At 40.1% G+C, this 24,292-nt stretch overlaps 2 protein-coding genes across 3 annotated transcripts; both read left to right on the top strand.

The window, feature by feature from the left end:
- The first annotated feature begins 1,482 nt into the window (after window positions 1-1,482).
- LOC101734328 (serine/threonine-protein kinase N1) lies at window positions 1,483-5,608 on the top strand. Of its 2 annotated transcripts, XM_031893947.1 has the most exons (8): window positions 1,483-2,482; window positions 2,690-2,866; window positions 3,079-3,141; window positions 3,309-3,385; window positions 3,572-3,714; window positions 3,893-4,000; window positions 4,385-4,465; window positions 4,648-5,608. In XM_031893947.1, the coding sequence occupies exons 2-8, from the start codon at window positions 2,796-2,798 to the stop codon at window positions 4,813-4,815; spliced, it is 711 nt and encodes a 236-aa protein (XP_031749807.1). In that variant the 5' UTR covers window positions 1,483-2,482; window positions 2,690-2,795; the 3' UTR covers window positions 4,816-5,608. The 2 variants fall into 2 exon arrangements, with proteins under 2 accessions (XP_031749807.1, XP_031749804.1); XM_031893944.1 differs by having other exon boundaries at window positions 1,483-2,866.
- Window positions 5,609-20,699: 15,091 nt separating this feature from the next.
- Window positions 20,700-23,428, top strand: LOC100492849 (nuclear speckle splicing regulatory protein 1-like). The gene is made up of 7 exons (XM_018090731.2): window positions 20,700-20,808; window positions 21,211-21,264; window positions 21,357-21,404; window positions 21,908-21,979; window positions 22,336-22,371; window positions 22,622-22,769; window positions 22,867-23,428. Exons 6-7 carry the CDS (start codon window positions 22,663-22,665, stop codon window positions 23,213-23,215), a joined length of 456 nt encoding a protein of 151 aa, XP_017946220.1. The 5' UTR covers window positions 20,700-20,808; window positions 21,211-21,264; window positions 21,357-21,404; window positions 21,908-21,979; window positions 22,336-22,371; window positions 22,622-22,662; the 3' UTR covers window positions 23,216-23,428.
- Window positions 23,429-24,292: the final 864 nt, after the last annotated feature.

Here is a 24,292-nt window from a genome sequence, read left to right as displayed (position 1 = left end):
TGCAGCTGTGACACTTGGTTTTGGGGTAACACTGATATTAAAATATTAAAATATAACAACACAAATGTACAGGGATCTGTCAGTATCACTTTGATCTGTTTTTTGTCTGTGTGTCTGTCACTTTGTAGCGGGGCCATAGTTGCTGCTAATGTGTATTTTCTCATACACCTGCACTAAGTCAGCCAATTCCCTTTCTGGACCCCACACAATAGAGATGGTTGGACCGGCCTCAGTATAAGAGCAGCTTCAGTTCAATTCCCATCAGCCCTTTCTTATTTTCTGCATAACTCATAACATTTTGCCTCTATATTAGCTGTGAAAGATACCAATCTCTCTTCTCTATTACAGGAGAAAAAGTGATGGGTTGCAAGAAAAGCAAAGTCGAGGTAAGGCTGCTCACGTTTCCTTTTGTCCTTTTACCTGGGATAAAGAATATGGGGGCACTGGCATTGGAGCGTGTGAAAGTTCAGGGCAAAATGGATGGAGGGCCAGGATCAAACACCTGGGTCCATGGAGCTCTACTTACATATATGAGACAGATAATAATAATTACACACATACATTGTACTGATATAACAAATCCTACGCAATTGGCACTTTCAGCCTTAATTAATGCCCACAAAATAATTTTTTTCATACCCTGGATTCTGCAGTATAATGGCAGAATATTTTTTACTACAATCAATATATGAGAAACAATCATCTGAACTGGTGGGGAGTGTATTATAATCATAACTTTTAATTATATTAATAACATATTAATTATTAATAATATTTTTTCTACAGAACGTAGTTCTTTCTAGTAAGCATGAAGATGCTTTGGTGGAGATCGTAGAGATCACAGATGTGCTTGACTCTTTGGTGGAGTTTACTGCCACCTTAGAGCTGCCCGACCACCTGGCACAGCCATCTTTCCTAGGTAAGTGTGATCAATACTAAAAAGCACATTTTAATTTCCAAAATTAGAGTTGCACATCTGAAACTGCTAGATAATATTGACATCTGTTGTGTTTTTATTCTTGTAGAATCTCCACTTCCTGCTGAGTATGAGGAGGACCCTGGCTCTTCCCACAACATCGGAGGGGCCATTCCTCTTCATGAGCCCAAGGGCTCAGAGCCAGCAGAGGCTATCACCAGGGATACAGCCAGCCCCACCAATTTCAACTGGCTTTCATTTGTAAGTACATTGTATGGGTGTGAAATATATACAAACACGCACACGCATGTAATTGTTGGATTCTTACTATGCTTTATCTCTGTAGGATGCCAAGGTGGAGGTCCCTGGGATAGTGATTATTTCAGAGGCACCGGTGAGCATTTGCGTGACAGCAAATGAATATGTACCACCTTATAAACCACCAGCAATGCCATTTTTATTGGGTAAGTAGGATCATCCACTGACTTCTTGACATTTATGATATGGTTAATCATATTATTCTTTGTGCATTTATGTGAATTGCATAAATCAGTAATAGGATATATATATATATATATATATATATATATATATATATTATTAAATAAATATATATATTTATTTATATAGGAGAGTATTTATACTTTTTATAAATAGGTCTAATATTGTATTTATGGTAGTAATATACTGTGTATCATCATATTGAGACTATATTGTTCCATTTCTGCAGATTCAGAAGCTCCTGACTGTTTTGCTGGCGCGTCCAATAACAGCGGACACAGTCAGGAGCAAGATTCTGACCCAAAGGAAGATGACAATTCCACCTCTTCCGCTCTTCCATCAGTAGTAAGTAGATTCTACGGATATTATTCTTTAACAGGCACAGGAGCTTATGAGCCGTCTTAAGTTAAACAAAAGCCAATGTGTGCAACTGGATGAGAAAAACTTTTCTTCAAGGTTCGCACATATGAAATTCATGCAATATTCATCCTGTATATAATACTCATTCATCCTTTGTTTGCAGCTCCAAATTCCTGAATTGGGCTCAGATTTTGACAACGAAATACAGGGCGCAGAAGGACCATCGATCAGGTATCTGATTTGGGACGTATTCTCTTGTTTTGGTTTAGAATTGTAAGTTGCTTATATATTCAAATTTTAGAATTGCCTATTTTTGGGGTATTATCAGTAAGTGGCCAGTACCCTCTGGTGATTGGATACTACAGAAAAGTCATGCAATAAACTGTGTATTAGATTAATCTTGACTGTGAACAGGAACAAAACATATTTTACCTTTTATTTTTTTTTATTTTTCAGCCCTGCTGAGCCCAGATCTCCCTCACTTGATCATTTCGACCTGGGACAAGTGTTGGGAGAAGGAGGATTTGGAAAGGTGAGCGACTCATTGCACAATTAGGTTTTAGTTACAACTGATTTACCCAGTGTGTTTAAACTTTCTTTCTTCTGACTCCAGGTATTCCTAGCCCAGCACAAGAACACCGAAGTGCTATATGCCATCAAGGCCCTGAAAAAAGATCAAGTTTTGGAAAAGGGCAATTTGGACAGGTCAGTGATAGGGGAGAGATTAATACCGGCCATATCTGTCTCATGTTTTTCTTGTTATATTCAGCTTTATATGTAGCATATGTTTACTTTTTCTTTTGGTTATTAACTGCTGTGTTGCCCTGTGTCTGTTCATAAGGCTAAAGGGTAAGTGTAACGTTCCCTTGTGTGGGCTTCACATGGTGATAATGGGATGATTTACCCTTACAGTGTCTTCCATGAGAAGGAAATCCTTCAGAGGGTAAGCTCTGCTGAACATCCGTTCCTGGTGTCATTGCATGGAACCTTCCAGACGGCGTCTCACCTGTTCTATGTGATGGAATATCTCCCTGGAGGTGACATGCTTGACTTTATAAAATCCGTGGAACTAGAAGAACCTGATGTCATGTAAGTAGAATGGGACTGGGGGGGAGGTTCTTACTTTCAGTGTAGCATCACCACAGTATATATTTTTAAAATGTAATGTAATACAAGCAAGGTATACCTATGATACAGGTAACTGCCTTTCTTCTCACTATGAATACCTTAATTCTCACACATAGCTTATATATCAATAAAAAAATATTAAAGTAAATGAATTTTATTTTTTCTCTATTCAGGTTTTACACCGCATGCATTGTTCTTGGCCTGGAGGCATTACATCAGCTTGGCATTGTCCATAGGTAAGCATTAATAACACTAAAATCATCTTTATTTCCAGAAGGAGCTACTAAGAACTACTACTAAGAACACTTCTAATCTAGCTTGTAGCACTGTAATAATTTGATTGATGTTATTATAAGGATTATATATGTATAACTACTAAACTATTGACTTGGTTTTAATTCAGAGATCTAAAGCTGGAGAATTTGCTGTTGGACCGGGATGGCTACCTTAAGATCGTAGACTTCGGCCTCAGCAAAGACAGTAAGTGCTGCTTATAATTCTGGAATATACAAGGGATTAGATCAGATTATTAGGTATTGTTATATTTAGATAAAACAGATCTAAATGGGTGTGTAGTTTGGAAACAAACAGTTAAGGAAAGTCCCTCATTACTTTACATTAGGGCCCCAGATCTGCAGTTTCCTCACAGTGTTTCTTGTGTTTAAGGATTTGGATACAGCGACCGCACAAACACCATGTGCGGCACAAAAACATACATGGCCCCGGAGATCTATCTAAAACTTGGATACGGCATGGCCGCTGACTGGTGGGCCCTAGGAATCACCGTTTATGTTATGCTCCTGTATGAGGTAAGCACAATTCCTATATTATCAACTTACATTGGGGAATCATTGCCATTGTCGTTTTATAATGTGACTAAACATATTGAGGAATATATGATTAATATATAAGTATAACACATATTATAATCTCCATAATCTCTTAGGAAGGTTGTTTCGCTAATGAAATCATTATTCACTTTTTCAGTTACCATTCAACCATAAAGATCCAGTCGAGCAAATGATGAGCATCCTTTATGATGACATCAGCTTACCAGAAGACCTTTCAGAGGATGCCTCAACACTAATAAAAGAAGTAAGTTGGCCCCAGCAAATCAGTATCATGTGCCTTTAGTCACTTGTTATACTAAGGGCTATAAATGTTGTATAGTTATTATTATTACCAGGATATAACATTTAGGTTCCTTTAGTGGCAGTTTCAGGCTTTCACTGAACTTTACAATATGTATTACCCCAGTGAGCCCCTTCAGTTAATAGTTGTAAAAATATGAGCTTAACTGTAAGGCCATCCAAGCAGATCAGTTACATATGCATATGGTTACTGGGATTGGAAATTACAATGGGATTGGAAAATTGCTTCTATTTCCTGGGTGGATACTTTCCCAGTAGAGTTATAAAAAAGACATAGGCATTAAAAACATGAATGATTAACAACAATGTTTGTTTTCTTTTTTTGTAGCTGTTAGAAAAAGATCCAGAATTTCGCCTCGGTTCGGGTGACGCCGGGGCTGAAATGGTTAAAGAGCACCCCTTCTTCAAAGTAGGTTTCTATTCTATTCCTTTTGATTTACAGACAGAAAAACACTAATGAATTTTGATAAATTCTTCACATTTAATTTAATTTCATTTTTCCGTAGCCTCGTAATGCATTATAATTTCTTTTTCCAGCTATTCTAGTTTTTTGAACCAGATACTCATTGTGAAATATCACCTGTCTTTTAGGATATGGACTGGGACCATCTGTTGCAGAGAAGAATAACGGCTCCTTATGTACTGGAGAATGATGACCACCTGGAGAGCCAAGAGGACCCTGGATGCCAAGCTCCAGCACTGCCACCACCTGCTGCAAGGATTCCATCAGAGCTGCAAGAGGCATTCAGAGGATTCTGAGAGAACATCACATACACCTAAATGAACATCGGCTAAGTAGACGGAATAGATGGGGAGGGTGGAGGGCCAGTCCATATCCATATAAGAAGTCCATTCATATAAAATGACGAGTGTCCCACCTCAATAAGTTCTGACTGAGTAGGCTAATGTAGGAATAGTCTTCTCATGCAGTGTAAAATAAACAAATCCTCACCTGTATAACAGGCAAGTTAGATCTAGTAGAAGGTAAGACACAAATAATGTATTTTAACACCAATAGCTGACACTGTAAAATCCTGCCTGGATTTGAACCAGCACCCTGCAGGTTACTATGCAGTCTGTTATAACTCTGCTCTATGGAAGCAGATAACTTGGTGCTTGGTTCAGTTTGCCCCACAGTACATTATGTCCTTTCCGGCTGGTAAAATCAGGTAAAATCTTACCTCGGTAAGAAACAAACCAACAGTTGTCACTACCTCACCTTGTTTTTATTTGCTTCCTGGTTAGGTTGCAGTTGCCCACCTTGGGACATCTAAAGAAGAAGATAATGCTTTTATTTGCTTCCTGGTTATGTTGCAGTTGGCCACCTTGGGAGATCTATAGAAGAAGATGAAGAAGGTTTCCATGTTTATCCACCCCAAGGTATGAAAAGTAGGTTTATTCCTAAACTGTTGGAATGAGGGGTGTAATGTGGGGTATTTGATACAGCAAGAGGCATTCTTCCCTATGCTACATGGAAATCATTTTGCCTCAAATGTGTATTACAAATCATACGAAAAAGGTTTAATACTTTCTCTGCCAGTTAGAGTTCCCTGAGAATACGGGGCACTGTAAGACTCAAACACATACTGAATATTGGGCTCTCACTGTGGGAGAGTAAAGAGCATTCCTTATCTGTTAGATTTGGTTTTTGCACACCATTTGCACCCCCCCATGTGGGTTACTGGTTAATTTGCAGTATTAAATATGAAGTATATAATAAAATCATCTACAATGTTGAATAATCCATCAGGCTGCTTATTTATAATCAATGCATAAGTTTAGTTGCCCTTTAGATGTAAATCCTTTTGTGATTTTGATTTTCAGATGTGAGACAGTGGCAACAGTCAAAGGAAATCTTATTTCATGATGAAGATCATGGATCGTGTACTGAACATTGTACTAAACACTGATTGTAGTCCTTGAGAAGAAAGAAGACTGTACCCCACCTGCCAAGAGCTGCCCACTTTGCCTCCCCTAATAGGCACCATGTAAGGAGGCCCAGGCGTCCGGCGAAAGTTCTTACCTCTATGTGTGCCGGTTCTTGCTGCCTGCCACTGACCTTTGCCTGACCGACTTTGATTCCGTCTGATCCCTCCTGTACCGCGTTTTGGAAAATAACCTTGGCCGTGAGTAGGATCCCTGTCTATCCCGCCGCAGAAAGCCCGGGGCCCCAAAAGGGCGTCGGTGAACACCGGGGTCGGCAGGGCTCTCCTGCCTAACTTAAGAGGTTATTCCCTGGCGGTTTCGGGCTCCTATATATACAGTCCATTACACACCATTTCATACATAACTGGTTTGTTAAGCTCACTTTATGTATATAATAATACTAATAAAAAATATTGCTTCTCAAGAATATCATTTGTATATTTATTGAGGATCTGGTGTGGAAACATTGGCATTAGCCATGTTTGCCTGTTGCTATGGATTCCTGGCTTAGAGTTTGCAAATGAGTTGATAATAAATTATATTTATTTATGAATCAAGCGCAGCTCCCAATAACAGGGAAACACAGAAGAGCCATTATATTTGCACAGACTGACACAGAGGGGAGACTGCTATACTGCAACTCAGGGTCCAGCAGAAGTGCAAGAAAAGGGAGGGGCCACAAGAGTCTCAGCAATTTTAATGTATATTTCTCAAAAAAGGTTATTGGGCCCGGAGCACAGAGCAAATTCACTCTCATGGCAGTGTGAAAATTTGCTGGGAACTTTGTACATTATTTTAATGATTGACATTCGCTGGTTGCTCCCAGGGGGTGGGAATGGAAGAAGTACTGACAGTAACAGTTGTTGGTTGGATTGTACTGTGTGTATTGTAAGGTGGGGGCTTAAGGCCTGTGTCTCCCCCTGGCCCATGTTTGTTGCCATTTATTGGAATACCCCCAGGGCAGAAGGGAGACGCTAGGGCTGAGGGACTGGGAGGAGGGAAAAGGAAAAAGTTTATTTCTGAACCTAATATCTTTCCATGGCAATAAGGCAGCCCCCCCCAACCTTTTAATCAGTTTGCTGTTTTGCCCTGCAGTTTGCTTGTATAGACCTGTTGCTCTGGTATCTTTCTGTTATTTACTTACTGCCCATAATAATTACCTATGTATTTCCCATAAGATGCAGTATTTATGGATCTGATAAATATATTTTGGCTGTACACATTACAGTATGTTACAGAGCCATATAAAGGCTATGGGTGCTCAATACAGTAAATTCCCCTTTATACCAGCTATTACCAGTGGCTTAACTAGGGTTCCATGGCCCCGGTGCAGTTACTGTACTCGGCCCCTGCCCCCTCCCCCCCTTTCATGGGCACACGTGAAATCCTTTTTAGCCCAGCCCTCAAAGTTGCTCCTCCCCTATTCCGGCGTGCCACAAGGGGGTGTGGGCCCACGTGCAGTCGCACCCCTAAAACCCCACCAATAGGAACCATAGGGCATGTAACAGCACAGTGGAGTAGGATGGTGCTGTCCATCTTCTTCCATGCAGGGAGGGGGTGGGATTTTGTACACAATAGGGGACAATTATAAATACAAGCACGTTGTGTAATTTTGCACATACGTTGTCATTTATTTACCCATAATGCAGAGTAATTGTGGCTACAATTCGGGTTGCGTGGCCTGTGATTGTGCCCAAAAGAGACACAGTTGTTCTTGTGCTTCAAAGCTATTTTGGTTCATGTTCCGTTTAGTATTTTCAGACTTGGGGTTGTGCCAGTTGGGGAGTGGGTGTCCCAGTTGCACCTGATTCCCTGGGAGCGAGTCTGCTGCTCCTATTCATGTAGCTCCAGGGCTTCCCAGCGCCATTAGCCACAGTTGCACACCAATCATCAGAAGAGGCAAGATGGACACATTGGCCGCCAAGTGGCAGTTAAGGGGCATGTTTGGGTGCATGTACTTTAATGGGCCAATAGGAATTCTACATTTTGTTCATTTTAGACCACACGCACTTTGGGATGTGTTCTTACCGTGCAATGTACTAAAGAAATGGTATCATATATAGCATATATAGAGGTTAGGGGAGCCTGTGTTGTAGGAAGTGGGACTTAATCCTTTGGGGGCTCCCATTCAGTACTCGGGGGGCAGTGGGACAGCCCCAGGACATAAAGCATGATGAGCTGCACTTCCTGATGTTGTTCTTGGTCCTGTGTTTTGTGAGTGGGGGAGATAGATTATCAGCCAGCCATGGTCACTCTGGTCAAGGTGATAATGAATTACAAGTTCCAGTGTCCCAGCAACTCCTACCTTTGTACTGGAAGTAGTCATTTAACACCAATGTTGTTGTGTTGTGTTACCGTTATAAGCTCTAGCATCACTTCCTTTAGGCTAAAATGGCCAACAGGCTTCATTGTATGCGAAGTCACACATATTAAAGTGTCTCCCCTCTAATAAAATCCCCTTTGCTTTACAGGGATTATCCTCTGATATATGGAAGCAGCCGTCTATCGTAGCTCACCCGTGGGTAGAGTTAAGAAGCTCTTTTCAGCATTAGCGTTAGTGCCAGAGAGACCATATGGGGGAATATATTAAACAGTGCAGTGTTTGCTCCAGTTTTACCAATCAGGCATCGATAGTGCTTGCTTGTTTGCTATTGTAGGGAACATCTTATTAGGAAGTGAAGGTGCTTTCTGCTTCTGGGCTTTCAAGCCTCACACATACACCCAAGGGATCATTTACCATGCAGAGCACAGTGTGCAAGTGCAAAAAAGGGCTGCTTTCAGCATTCCACATTTTTGCATTCATTTTGCACACTGCATTCTTTCATTCTATGTGCCCCCTGATGCAACAGATTTATGGTCCGTTACTCAATGAAGAGAGCAGCATTCCCTGGGTACAAGCCATTGGTAAGTACACTAAAGGGACACGCTCTGGCACTTGTGCTCCGGGGAATAATATATGTCCGCTACTGTGTCACAAATGGCCAACTGCAATGAGCCTGCTGTTAAGGTCTTCCTCGGCAGGAACACTCATTGCCAAGTTCCAAACTGTCTCTAGAAGCAGCGTCAGCACAAGAACTATTAGTTGGGTGCATATGATTTGTACAAGTGATCAGACACAAACAGACCTCACATCACCAAGTGCATTGCCGAGCCTGAGCCTGAGTCGTGTAAGAGTCATGGAAAGAACAGGCAAACAATTATGATCGTGAAATACAATCATCTTTCACTATATAAAACAGAGTAAGCGCATATATATATTATAGCCCATGTACTGTAAACTCCTCAGCTGGAAATCTAAAGCAGAGTATCAGAAGGGTAAATGGAAATGAATTCCTTAGTGCAATAGTGCTATATGCACATATACTGCACAGTAAAAGTATTTTACAATTTTTCCTTCTGGGAGTGGCACGTTATTGCCTGCCAGCCTGTTTGGAGTCACAGTGCCCCTACTAGCAGCTGCCAGATGTACTAACACATAGGACTGTACATCTCTCCAGCCCTTTATTTATTGCTTGGGTCAGGGAAGATTTACTGCCCACACTCAGGGTCGGACTGGGCCGCCGGGACACCAGGAAAAATCCCGGTGGGCCCAGGCTCTAGTGGGCCCCGGCGGCCCAGACCGACCCTTGCGGCGCTCCCCCTGCCCGACCGCTCCTGTCCCGACGCATTAAATTTACGGGTGGGGGGCCCTGCGAGGGGGGTTAGGGGGGCCCCCCGGGGGGGGAGGCTTTGGGCCCGGGACATATGGACGGGGGCCCCGGTGGGCCCTTCACCCCCCAGTCCGACCATGCCCAGACTAAAATCATTTTAAAGGCCCCTAAATTTGGGAATAACACATTACAGAAAGTGCTTATATATGAGTGCCCTAGACTATTATAAAATAATCCTCAGTTTTTACTGTGTACTACAACCTATGATTATTAACTTCCAGTCAATGGGGTATCCATTCGCCTGAGGTATAGAGATAAATGGCATTTAATAGGTGCTGTCCCTTTTCAGGATCTCTCTATAGGGGTTATTATATTGGTTTTTACATTAATACATTCCTAAAGGCAACGACAACTGAATAAAATTCTCATATATTTCATTGAATAAGTCTGTACAGGAGACTGCCCTGTTCTAGTTAGTGCCAGAGGCATAATATGGAAGCCATAAGCAAGCCTCTTTAGTGAATGTGTGCCGATCTTTTGGGATTACAATTAAATAAAGGGGAAGTGCAGGAATTAGTTTGGAAATGGCAAAAGCTTCTTTAGGGGCTTGTTTATTCCCCCACTTTGCCTGTAACATATGGAGAGCACACGTGCCAGCACAATTCTGCTGAGAGACTCTTTCCTGGAAGGAATGTGCTCTGTAAAATGCATCTCTGCTTAAAAATGATGTTCTAGGATTTGCTGTTCTGTCTTGAAAAGAAAATACTCTTCTCAAATAACAGAAAAACAGGAAATCAACATTAAAATAATAAGCAACAGAAAACTGTGTAATGCTCTTGAATACGCATCTCCAAGGATAATACCCCCAGGCTAAGCTTGTAATTGTGAAATGCCAGGTACCACCATTCACCATTACCGCTTTATGGCTTACCCCAGACATGTTATGGGTTAGACCCCCATACCCTAATAGGACTCTCACTGATCCCAAAGCCTTTACAGGGTACCTCTTCAGTAGCCTATTGAAGGGCATTCCTTCTCCCACACTCCATCTATTTTCCTTAGTGGAGCTACCGGCTGCTTTCCAAATAGCCTCAGTGGGCTTTATTTACTAATGGGGGCACAATGGAAAAAGTGGCACAATGAGCTGTGTTCTCTCACAATGCAGCCCTGTTTCCCAGACCTCCAGCCAGCGGTATATTTACAATACAGTTAAGTTAACCTTTGCAGATGTGGAGGAGCTTGGGGGGCCCAGACTGGGGGGTCTGCTATATTGTGTAGTCCTTCCCCTGCCCCTCTCCCACATTACATTTCACTGCCTAAAACAAGCTAGCAGCGGGCAGACATAAATGGGCCATGGAAGGGGTGGGGGGTGCCCACAGTAGGCCAAATATGCACCTTCTCAAGTTTTTCTGTTGGAGTGGGGGGGCTGATAGCTTCCACTAATTCAGCACAATAGTGCTTACCGCAAATCTCTACAAAACAAGCTAAGGTAGAATGTAGGACATGAAACTTGCCTACTTGTAAATATATGTGCAAGTTGCATCTATATTATGGGTATCATGGGGCATTGGGCATTTCCATACACGTGCTCCAAATGCACAAGTTTTTTCAGGCATAAATAGCATATGTGTGTACATATTTCAAAGAAAACCCTAGATTTTATGCCTGGTCAATAGCAGGTGTTTAGCACAGGGTCCATCTGTACCTTTACACAGGGTCAGACTGGCCTACAGAGGTACCAGGAAAAAACCCATTGGTCCCAGCTTTCTTCAGGCCATATACCCCCTGCCTTCTTTATCAACCTGCTGTCAGGCCCCACTGCATTGATCTGGTATGTCTGTATGTATGGGGTTAATTTATTTATTGTCCAATTATTACACTGATCTTACTGGTATGTCTGAAGTTAATGTGTTTGTTATCCACCATTTGCTGTGACACTACTGTCTGGGGTTAATGTGCTCATAACTGACATGTCTAAGGTTAATATACTCCTTGTCCACTTACTGGCGTTTCTGGGGTTAATACTGGCAATTTCACTTTTACAGTTTCACAAAAATATTTTGTTGCTACGGCCCTGCTTGTGTATGTACTTACAGGTACCCCAGTCTGACGCTGCCTTTACATGTTGCACAATAGGTTTATGTATAGTTTTTACATGTATAGTTCTGGCAGCTTGTAATGATAGATGCAGCCTTAGCCCTTAGAGTTCTAAATTCCCTAGATGTGTATTTCTGTTGGCTTGTGATGATTAATGTATCTTTCAATTTATAAAATACCATACTGTATGCTATAAGAGGAATCCCTGAATGTTGCCTGAGCACATATTATACAGGTTTCAGGGTCCTGCATCAGCACCAACAGGTCACTGACACTGAATTGTATTAGGAAGTGATCGTCTTCAGGTCTGGTTTAAATTCCAGAGTTATCTTGCATAAATCTTGAACCTCCTGGATTACTTTGTATAGGGAAGAGAAACTATGTGCCTTTTCTATAAACCCTGCTATCAAAAGCAAATGTCTCTGAATCGTATTAAATGTATTTTTAAGACTGATGGAAACAACTTGCATGAAGGTGAAATGTTTTAATAGTTTAGGCTTGATCAGTTTAATCACTAGGGGGCAGTAATACATAAAGTTAACCAGTGAAGCATTCCTTACAGAAGTGTAAAGTAATAAAGTTGGTTAAAAGGAAACAGGAAGTGGAAGTGTGATGGCCATTTTGCCAGTGTGAGGGTGAGTGTCAGACGTCTATACGAGGGAAAGGACAGGCTGAGGAGCCTTTACGCAAGTTGTTGTAATTAGGAGGCTGCAATAAATAAAGCTGAAACCCAGAAAAGCAAAAGGAACTTCCATACTGCTTACCAGAACTTTAAAGACTTTATGCACTGTAGGGAAACTATGCATGGCTACCATAAATATTGTTCAACTAAAAGCCTACATTCTATGCGGGGTCGGACTAGGCCAGTGGGACACCAGGATATAACCTGATTGGCCCTGCCCAGTCCCCCTTCCCAACGTGCAAGGGGGCGGAGTGGAGGTTCGCAACTGGGGGGAGGAAGGCATGCAACTGGGGTGGGGGGCCCTGAGGGGACAATCCTGGTGGCTCTGGACACCCAAGTCCAACCCTGATTCTACGCAAGTTATCATTTTGTTTAAGGAGCAAGGACTCCATCTAATAATCAGACCATCCAGTATATGTTGCTGCCAAGCACGGCCATTAAATCTCATGATTGAAAGTGATGTCTTTTTCTTTCCTGCTGCTCTAAAAAAATGTATTTGCTTGTAATTTCCATCCTTAACACAGAGTTTGTTGTATTCCTGTTGGGCAGGGTCTGAATTTGGCCCAACAAAGGCCATTTTTGAATTGCAGTAATTAGACTATAAAGAGGTTGTTCACTTCTGAATTACCTTTTTATTATGATGTAGAGCAGTGATCTCCAACCAGTGGCTCAGGGGCAACATGTTGCTCACCATTCCCTTTGCTGTGGCTCCCTGTGTCCTCAGAGTAGTAGGTGCCCATTTTTGCATTTCTGGCTTGGGGGCAAGTTTTGGAAGCTCAGAGACACAGTTTTACTCCAAGCCCCCTGCAGGCCAGCAGTCACATGGGGCTACCAAATAGCCAATCACAGCCCTTATTTGGCATCCCCAAAGAACTTTTTTCATGCTTGTGTGGCTCCCCAACACTTTTTACATCTGAGTGTGGCTCATAAGTTAAAAGTTGGGGATTCCTGATGTAGAGAGTAATATTCTTAGACAAATAAAATTTGTGTTTTTTTTAATTATCTAAATTGTCTAAAATTTCAGTAGTTATATGGTTGCTAGGGTTCAAATTACCTTATCAACCATGGAGTGGTTTGAATGATGGACTGGTGTAGTAGGAGGGGGCCTAAATAGAAAGATAAGTAATAAAAAGTAACAATAAAAAAAGTTGTAGCCTCACAGAGCAATATTGTTTTGCTGCTTGGGTCAGTAATCATCATTGGAAAGTTGGGAAGAGTCAGAAGAGAAAGGCAAATAATTAAAAACTATAAATAAAAAAGACCAATTAAAATATTGCTTAGGATTAACCAATATATAACATACTAAAAGTTATGTTAAAGGTAAATTACCCGTTTAAGAAAGAGGCTTATTGCAGCTTATGAATATGGAGGCACAACAGGTGATATTCTTTCTTAACATCCAAAAGTCTGAACAAGTTATTGATATCTTTTATTAATATCTGCTAATTTTTACTAGTTATCCCAAATGCTGAGAGATCTCAAAATAATTATGTGTGTAAATGATCAGAAAAGAAAGTGAGAGAGAGACAAACGCCACTTGCCTACAGTTATAATGACCATTTAGAGACCCCAGTAAGATCTAAATTTGCCATGAGTTGTTTTGGATTTGGGAGAATACTTTATGGCATGTAACTTGTAATTACCATTGTGTGACTGGATGTTTCTATCTTAAGATTTTAGAGATAAGGTTTATACATGTTTCAGGGTTGCAGGTCCATTGCCTATTACTGGGGGCCTTGTTGGTGTGAAGCAATAATGTGTCCTGTCTTGCTGTCCTGCACTCTCATGTGGGCTGTGTTTTAATTGCTTGTGACCTGGAGGTGCAATGGTTAGGTATCAATCCTTTATTTGCTGTATATAGCCTGAATATATTCCACACAGCTCTACAGAGATAATGCATCATTCATCAGTCCCATTACATTCACACACACTATGGCCAGTTTTATCAGGAGCCTATTAACCTGCCTTTATGGTTTTGAAGTGTGGGAGGAAACTGGAGTATACAGAGGAAAATTGTGCTTTCATGGTGCTTCTTATGTTTCCAAATATTTTCAGTGTTTTTCAACACTAGTAAATTTGCTTTAATGTGTGCAAACTTCCCCCTCTGTAGCTTTTGGTTAAAGGAGCTAAAGAAAACAAGGTCCATCTGGCAAAGAGATATACAGAGATCAGGTGATAGACTGCATAGCCCCTGGTAGCAAGGTAATAAATCTGTCCTAACTTGGTGTTGAGTTTCTCTTGAGGCACCCAAAATACGCAGGATGTTAAAGGGGTAGTTCAAGTTAAACTTACATTTTGATATGACGCAGTATTCAGTTTTTTTGCAGGTTTAGAGTTTTTAGTTCTGCAGTTGACTGAGCCCACAAGGGTCGGGGGCCTAGCGGGTTTTCGCCTGATTGCACCGTCCCAGTCTGACCCCGCTAGGGCTGCCATGTAATGAGACTACATGGATGGTGACGAGTTCATTTTTTCACCTGTGAAATTCATCATTTTTCCATTGGCGAATTATTCACGAAACTGCGGCAAAATTTTGCCACACCCAAAAATTCAGTGAGTGAAGAAAAAAAGTTGAAAAAAAGTTGAGGTAGTCTAGAAAAAAATCACGGTCAACTAAAAAAAATTTGTGTACGTCAAAAGTCACGTGGTAGGCGCATTTCCCAAATTTTTGCTGTTTTGTGAATTTTTTATCTGTTTCGCAAATGTTTCTGTAAAGCGAAACAGATTCGCTCATCACTATACATGGAACTTCTGCATACACTACCATTACTAAGTCCAACTGTAGTGCATCAGTAGAAACCAGAACCACCCCAGAACTTGTGCTGATATTATGGGAAGTATTCAGAGCCTTAACCAGTTCTTTCCCAAGAGAATGACTTAAAGCAGTGATCCCCAACGAGTGGCTCGGGGGCAACATGTTGCTCACAACCCCTTGGATGTTGCTCTCAGTGCCCCCAAACCAGGGAGTTATTTTTGAATTCCTGACTTGGGGCAAGTTTTGGTTGAATAAAAACAAGATGTACTACCAAATAAAGCCCCTGTAAGCTGATAGTGTGCATAGAGGCTGCCTAATAGCCAATCACAGCCCTTATTTGGCTCCTCCATGAACTTTTATGATGCTTGTGTTGCTCTCCAAGTCTTTTTACATTTGACTGTGGCTCATGAGTAAGAAAGGTTGGGGACCCCTGACATGAAGTGATACTAACATTAAAGAAGACATATAACATTGTTTTTAATTATTCTAAATTGTAGCTATTACTATGAAACTAAATAAAACAACTTTTATTTCTCACCTATTATTCAAGAACACTGTGCAATTGTTGTGAAACTGCTGAAGCCCCTCCCGTTTCCAGGGCTTCCGGCTAGCAGAAACAGGCCGACATTAGTTGGGGCCACTGGCTCTGGCTTCTTTCTATAGAGGAGCCGCATCCACTAGGACAGTGCTGTCCAACTGGCGGCCCACGACCCCCCTCTGTGTGGCCCCCCACCTGTCTGGCTACTTTGATGGCTTACTCTTGTGTAAGCTTTAAATGGTATCAGTACTGTGATTAACTGGCCCCCCTGCATGGTTCTCACCTCAGATTCAGGCTGTAATCAGGCTGTATTGTTTAAATATGTAATCCCCTGTGTTGTTCACACCTTTTAATCTCTGCATTGTTCACCCCCTGCAGTGTTCACACCTCAGGCTGTAATCACCCATATTGTTCCCCTGTTCACACCTCAGGAGCAGTAGAAACCCACAAATAATCCCTGCACACTACAAAAGGAACATATACTGAGGTGGTACTGCAATTAAAACGTTTTTTAATATATAGTTATTGTGCAGACTGTAGGAGCAGTGCCAGCATTGTGTCACTGTAGGCTGCCTGTGTGTGCCATACAGCATAGGGCAAGCAGAGTATGGCACACACAGGCAGGGTAGGGAAGGCAGAGTATGGCACACACAGGCAGAGTAGGGCAGGCAGAGTATGGCACACACAGGCAGGGTAGGGAAGGCAGAGTATGGCACACACAGGCAGGGTAGGGAAGGCAGAGTATGGCACACACAGGCAGGGTAGGGAAGGCAGAGTATGGCACACACAGGCAGGGTAGGGCAGGCAGAGTATGGCACACACAGGCAGGGTAGGGAAGGCAGAGTATGGCACACACAGGCAGGGTAGGGAAGGCAGAGTATGGCACACACAGGCAGGGTAGGGCAGGCAGAGTATGGCACACACAGGCAGGGTAGGGAAGGCAGAGTATGGCACACACAGGCAGGGTAGGGAAGGCAGAGTATGGCACACATAGGCAGGGTAGGGCAGGCAGAGTATGGCACACACAGGCCAAGTTTGGCACAAACCAGCCAAGAATGGCACACACAGTGAAAGTATGGCACACGCAGGCAGGGTAGGGAAGGCAGAGTATGGCACACACAGGCAGGGTAGGGCAGGCAGAGTATGGCACACACAGGCAGGGTAGGGCAGGCAGAGTATGGCACACACAGGCCAAGTATGGCACAAACCAGCCAAGAATGGCACACACAGTGAAAGTATGACACGCAGGCAGGGTAGGGCAGGCAGAGTATGGCACACACAGGCAGGGTAGGGAAGGCAGAGTATGGCACACACAAAGGCAGGGTAGGGCAGGCAGAGTATGGCACACAGGCAGGGTAGGGCATGCAGAGTATGGCAGGTTTTTGCTGTACTACAACCATTAATATGGGTATGGTCATGTGATAACATGGGTGTGGTTTCAAGTGGGTGCAGTTTCAAAAAGGGGAGTGGTCAAAACTGGCTCCCATTATCGGCCCTTCACCACGTAGGTCGGAAAAATTCCGGCCCTCGGTACAACAGAAGTTGGACAGCACTGCACTAGGAGAAAGCCTGGGGGTGGAGACATGGGCGGCGATTTTGATGACGTCATTTCGGCAGGCACGTCAGTCACACTTGGGCCCTGCTCTCCTCTGCTGCTCCCGGCTCGCCCAGCCCTCCCAACTAGCATTTCAGTGCACATTCTGCCAGATTCATTGCCTCTGTGGCTCATAAATGCTGCTGTAACTTCCAATATCTTTATAAAAGAGTCAAATCTTTTTCTGCTACTTAGTAAAAGCAATATACTGTACCTAATGCTAACTAAATGTGTAACTGGTAACAGATAAACAGGCGGGGAGGTGGGAGGGGTTTCCCTGCTACAGCAGAGTTCAGCCTGTCAGTCAGTGCTGTGACCATTTCCTGTGGGAGAATGAAGAGACACTCCCACCTCTCATTTCAGTTTAGCTTCAGAACAGTGAAGATCTCTCTGCAGCTCTGATATAAAAATGCTTTTAGCAGGTAAAATGCATTCAAATCGTTTTTTTTCTGCAAGATTCCATGGGTTGAGGAAAGATGAATCATATAACTGAATATGAAGATTATATGAAATGTCTCCTTTAAACAACCACAAAATATTAATGTACATTAAAAGTTGCCTATAGGTCGTGTTGACAATTTTTCGCTGATAGGGCTGCTTTTGTAAGTAATTGTTACTTGAAGTCCCTAAACCTGACTGTTTAGCCAACCTGACTGTCCCTTCCCAGTTACAGTCTCTAATGCTAACGGACTCCTTGCTGCGTAAATATAGCAGCCCCCCTCATAGACGAACATGGGGGATCAGGAGGTAATGTAAAAGCATTGGGCAAATCCTTTTTTGGCAAAACTATAAATAGCACTGTTAGAATAGATGTAAAAAAGGTTTATTTTCTGGTGTTAGTATCTATTAAATATCACTTTGACTGTAAAGCCACACTTTTGCAGCAATAACAGCTTTTACGCTTTTTAGGTAAGTACAGGTATGGGATCTGTTAAGGAAAAGCTCCCATAGACTTCATTTAAATAAAAAAAATCTGATTTTTAAAAAAAATGATTCTCATTCTCTCAGTGATAAAAAAAAACAGTACCTTGTACTTGATCCCAACTAAGATATCATTGATCATTGTTGGACACAAAACAACCCCATAGGGTTTAATTCATGTTATTTTTAGCATATTTAAGTTATAGAGATCCAAATTATAGAAAGATCTCTTATCTGGAAAATCCCAGGTCCCAAGTATTCTGGATAACAGGTCCTATACCTGTACCAGCATTGCACAGTGATTGTGACAAATTCTTCAGGACAGATTTACTTTAGGTTGTCTAGGGCAGGGGTCCCCAAACGTTTTAGCACCACGGGCCGGTAGGAGGCAAAACAAAAAATTTCCGTGGGGGCGGCGCGTAATACATGCGACGTGCTGGGGGGGGTGCGCTGCGGCCCACTGCCATGCCGTCCACGGCCCGGCGATTGGGGACCCCTGGTCTAGGGCAATCGGATGAAGTTTCTGCACCACAGTTCACAAAACAGCACAACAGAATACCAATTGGAATGAGATCAGCCCTGCAGCGCCACCTTAAGGGTACTAGCCGCCCAACTCGGGAAAGTTAATACCATCACTAGTGCAGAGAGCGCTATTGCTAATGCTAGCAGAGCGACTTTTTGCCGCCCTTGCTAACTTGCCGCCGCTCTGCTGCCTGAGGTGAGTTTCTCAGCTTGCTTCATGGCAGCAGCGCCCCTACAGTGCTGTGACTGGGCCTTATTAAGAATTTAAGTGTTAATTCTTGAGATACTTTTTTTTTTAAATATTCTTTATTATTATTTTTCAAAACAAAAAAGGGGATACAAAAGGCAAGAAGGGGAAGGGGAAATCAAAACTTAACATAGTCCATAAGCAATTACAATTCTTGAGATACTTTAATGTTATTATGGTTGTGTGTGTAGAAAATGCTGCCACCACCAAACCCACTGTAGCTAAGGGCCAAGAGCCGAAAGTCGGTTGGAATGCTGGGACATTTTCAGTTGGTGTTATAACAGAAACAGACAAGTAAAAGTTGATTATGACTTTTTTACTCCTTACACATGGGAAACAGGGTGTATATACTGCCAAACAGAGCACTGCATTATCTGGTTATTATGGGTTATGGGAGACTTTCATTATTTTATTATATATCATTTTTGAGATCCATTGAAATGTGTTCTGTAAATATTCAAAAGTGGGTAAGAAACCAGCTTTCAGGTTTACTTATTATTTGTGCCTGAACACCATGTTGATTGGTAATCACTTACACATCATTCAGTGACATCACAATGCACCGAGCAGGGTTGAAGCAGGGAGTTAGTGAGGCATTGTGACATCACACTATGCAAATGAGCAGAAGAGGAGTCAGGAGTCACCTTGAATCTTGACTCATTTCCAATTGGTTTGACCATGGGAACACTTAGAAATCTATTACTCTTTATTTTTTTTATATTCTTTTTAATATTATCTAGCAAATTCCCGACTGCAGGTAAAATGTTGTTTTAGAGAATATTTGTCAGAACATAGAATTAATTTACAAGAATTATATATATGTTCAGTGTTCTATTATGCTCTATAATCTGATATAACACTGACCAGTAATTTCCTTTAAAACATAATAGAATTTGTTTTCACCACTATAGCGACATAAATCTTATTTTCCCTTTAATGTAAATAATGTTAGAAGTTTTTTGTAAATAAAAATGTAATATAGGAACAACATTATGAATACATTTTCATTAGGGTCTAAACCACGTTTAATATTAATAATACAAAATATTTACTTATGAAATATAACAAGCTTTTGAGAATACAGTAATTAGGGAATAAGAATTCAAGCCCCCATATCTCTGTTTAAAAAATACAATTATATGAAAATTATATGAAATGAATTTATTTGACATTTTCCTTGCCAGCAATAGAATTTGTTTGCAGCTTTACTTACTGAGTAATATAACGCTACTCCCATGTGCCAGAGAAAGACTTTCTACCAGTTTCATTGGGCTCTGGGGGTCCTGGATGACATTTGTATTTTTCCTTGGGGGAGAAAGTAAAGTGGCACCTTCCACTGCTTTATAAGTCCAAATATTATTATTATTTCTGCTAGTCATAAAATGTGTGTCTATTAAGGTAGAAACAGGGTGCACATACTGCCAGAGTACTGAATTATCTGGTTATTATGGGTTATGGGAGACTTTTATTATATATCATTTTTAAAAATGTAATATAGGAACAACATTATGAATACATTTTCATTAGGGTCTAAACCACGTTTAATAGTAATTATACAAAATATTTACTTGTGAAATATAACACACTTTTGAGAATACAATAGTTAGGGAATAAGAATTCAAGCCCCCATATCTGTGTTTAAAAAATACAATTATATGATAATGAACAGGAAAATGGCACAAAGAGAGAAATGACAAAAGGTTAATCTTTTACTTCTATAGAAACCACATGCATACTTACAGTATCCTTCTCTTTTGTCACAACAGCAGCAGGGAATAAATCAGAAAATGCAGTAAGAGACCACATAGTGAATGGCACTGCTGGTAAGACTATAATAATATCTGTATTTTCAGAATATATTCTCTAATATGCTGGATTATGACTGAGGTGTAGGGAAATTTGTTTCTCCCTCAATGCTAATGGACGTTCCACAATGACATAACTATAATATAGCAGGAAGCTATTGCTTATTGCTGAAAATAGATGTACATATATGGGATCTGTTATTCAGAAAGCCGTTATCCAGAAAGCTCGAATTATGTGTAGACCATATCCTATAGATTCCTTTTTAATTAAACAAGTGACAATTTAAAGCATTATATTTTTTTCTCTATAGTAATAAAACAGTACCTTGTCATAATGATACAACTGAAATATAAGTATTTATTGGTCAAAACTAGTAGCAGGCAGGATACATGATTAAGAAACTGTTCCCTCTCTTGCAGAAGCATCTCAGAAGGATGATGATGATGATGCATATATAGATGAGGACAGTACTGGTAAGATATAAACTAATTTTGCCCATATCTTCTATACCTATTTATGCTGAAGGTATATAAGGTATAAATTATTCTTTTCTTTTTCACTGCAGAAGCAACAGAAATTGCTGAGGATCCATCCAATAATAATGAAAACTCAGGTAAGACTTTTGCTTTACTTTTCGGTATAATCACACACGGTTAAAATGATCCTACTTGCCAATTCTATTGACTATATACTTATTAGCTCATATATTCTGTTAGGAAGCCCATTACCTATTTTTTGTGTAAGATATAAAGGATTCTATATTTCAATACAGAAAACATGAAATTAAACTAATACTGATGAGGTTAATACCTCCCCCTTTAGTATAGAGATGTCAAACATGTTTCTAATTACTATTTTATTAATTATAGCTATTTCTATTGTCTAAGTAATGGAGCTATAAAATGGAAACATACTTAGTGGCTAGTGATAAACAAATACAAATATTTAAGGGCAGATTTATAAAAGTGTAAAATAAGAACTCACTACAGAAATGGTGAACTCTTACTTTCACCCAGTGATAAACTTTTTAAAATAGATGGTGATAAATACCCCCCTAAGTAATTTAACACTACATACCCTATATTTAATGTTTACATATCTTTATTTTTTTTACAGAAGAAAGAAAGATAGATCCTATTAATGCGTTTTTGGACAAGCTTGTATTAAAAATACAAAACAGGCCAAGACGTAAGTTTGTCTAATGCTTCTATTATTATCTACCATCCACATTACTATATATGAAATATACATTGCATATATGTTTATTCAAACACCCATATATAATTATCTATTATAAATATTATATTATCTTTTATTTATATATATATATATATACCTTTTATATAATTATTTATTATTATAACTATTTAGAGAAAAAAACATGTATCAGCATACAGTAGTATAGTAAAATGCTGCTGTAGGCTGTAGGGTTGGTATGTTCTAGTTTAACAGTAACTGGGTAAATGTACCCCTCACTGTCAACTATACATCCTGTAAAGCAACACTGATACAGACTTCTAAACTCATTTTATTTTCTAATGCAGCTGTCGATGAAGTGATATGCTTTGAACTGGATGAAGGTAAGGTTTTAATGATCCTAATAATCTGTTCTAGTCTTTCCCTTGCTCAGACTATAAGTTCAAATGAACTAGTTGTATGCGCCAAACTTTCCTTCTCCCCTTTATGTGTGCTGCCATACTGTTTGTTTCCCCAACCTACCAATGGGAGATACATGCTATTCTATAGGGTAAAAAGCCTTAAGTTTTTTTTTTAAAATCTGCTGACCATTAATCAAATACTATTTTTTTATTCTGCCATTTTATTTCTTAGAGCAAAAGACTGATAACACTGATAACATTTTTGCTGATATAATGCAAGATACTACAAAGCTGATTATTGTCATTGCAAGCATCTTATTTGCTATTATAATCATTGGAGTTTTGGTATACTTCCTTGTAATAAGGCGCTTATTCAACAAGTAAGTACGGCTTTCTCCTCTTCTCTCCTTTCTTCTTTATATTGCACCCCCATAAAATAAACCATTGATCTAATTATTTTCCTATTTCCTATGACAGAAAAAAGGATGATTTAAAGAAAGCCGAGGAAGGCAAGGCAGGAAAAGGTATGGAGGGCAAGACAAGCAAAGATGGAAGTGATAAATCAAGTAAAGCCAAGAAAAAAGGCGAGAAGAAAATAAAACACAAAAAGAAAAAAGAAGTAAATGACAAATCAAGTAAATCAGAGGATGATAAATCAAGTAAAGCCAAGAAAAAAGGCGAGAAGAAAAAGAAACACAAAAAGAAAAAAGAAGAAAGCGATGAATCAAGTAAATCAGAGGAATCGAATAAATCAGAGGAGGAATCAAGTAAATCAGAGGAATCAAATAAATCAGAGGAGCAATCAAGTAAATCAGAGGAAGATTAATTATGGGATAAGACATTATGAATATTTTCAGCTCTACATATTATCCAAGTATGGACTTTAAAGCCCTTATGCAGGCCGGTTACAGGGAGCTGTTAATAAATGCCAAGTACTTTGCAATGGAATATGGATGAGCCAATCTGAATCTGAAACTTTTGTACTGATTGCAACAATACAATTTTGTCGCACAAATTGTTGCGCAAAGTACGAAAAAGTCACGCAAATTAACGAAAATATTGCAGAAAATAAACAAAGTTGTAAACTTTAGAAAAAATACAATTTTTTTGTATTCAGACCTTAATGAATGTGCCCCCTATATGTTTTATGCTCTCCCTTAGCTTACAGCTCTGGAGTACTACTATAGAATTGCTGAGAATCTTGAAACAACTTGTAAAGTAAAATTAAAAAAATAAACATTTTTTTATAAAAAGACACATTGCTTTTTATTACTTAGTGCAATACTGTCCCCTGATGTTTTAAAGGAGAATTAATGCTTAACTAGTAGCTTAAGAAGTAGGGCAAAAATTCTGCACATTACGTTATGGCCTTTTGTACCAGCCCAAGGCAACCCCAGCCCTTTAGCAGGGAAGATATGTGCCCCCAAAGATTCCCCAGTAGCCCCCCATCTTCTTTTCTGCCGATTCCCTGCTCTGCGCTGCTGTCACTTACCTGAGCTTAGGGGCCCACTCACATTATACTGTATATATAGAATATAAATGGCACATTATACTGTAAATATAGAATATAAATGGCACAATATACTGTATATATAGAATATAAATGGCACAATATACTGTATATATAGAATATAAATGTCACATTATACTGTATATATAGAATATAAATGGCACATTATACTGTATATATAGAATATAAATGGCACATTATACTGTATATATAGAATATAAATGGCACAATATACTGTAAATATAGAATATAAATGGCACAATATACTGTAAATATAGAATATAAATGTCACAATATACTGTATATATAGAATATAAATGGCACAATATACTGTCTATATAGAATATAAATGTCACAATATACTGTATATATAGAATATAAATGGCACAATAT

This window comes from Xenopus tropicalis, chromosome 1, assembly GCF_000004195.4.
Source record: "Xenopus tropicalis strain Nigerian chromosome 1, UCB_Xtro_10.0, whole genome shotgun sequence".
Lineage (NCBI taxonomy): Eukaryota > Metazoa > Chordata > Amphibia > Anura > Pipidae > Xenopus > Xenopus tropicalis.
The sequence above is the reverse complement of the archived record's forward strand: the minus strand, read 5'-3'. Positions and strand labels throughout refer to the sequence as shown.

Bases quoted from the DNA above. Each gene is read 5' to 3' on its own strand.
- LOC100492849 (XM_018090731.2), top strand. From the start codon at position 22,663: ATGCAAGATACTACAAAGCTGATTATTGTCATTGCAAGCATCTTATTT. The intron at 22,770-22,866 runs GTAAGTACGGCT...TTCCTATGACAG, and splicing joins ATAAGGCGCTTATTCAACAA to AAAAAAGGATGATTTAAAGA.
- LOC101734328 (XM_031893944.1), top strand. From the start codon at position 2,673: ATGATTTACCCTTACAGTGTCTTCCATGAGAAGGAAATCCTTCAGAGG. The intron at 3,715-3,892 runs GTAAGCACAATT...TCACTTTTTCAG, and splicing joins ATGTTATGCTCCTGTATGAG to TTACCATTCAACCATAAAGA. The intron at 4,466-4,647 runs GTAGGTTTCTAT...CCTGTCTTTTAG, and splicing joins AAGAGCACCCCTTCTTCAAA to GATATGGACTGGGACCATCT.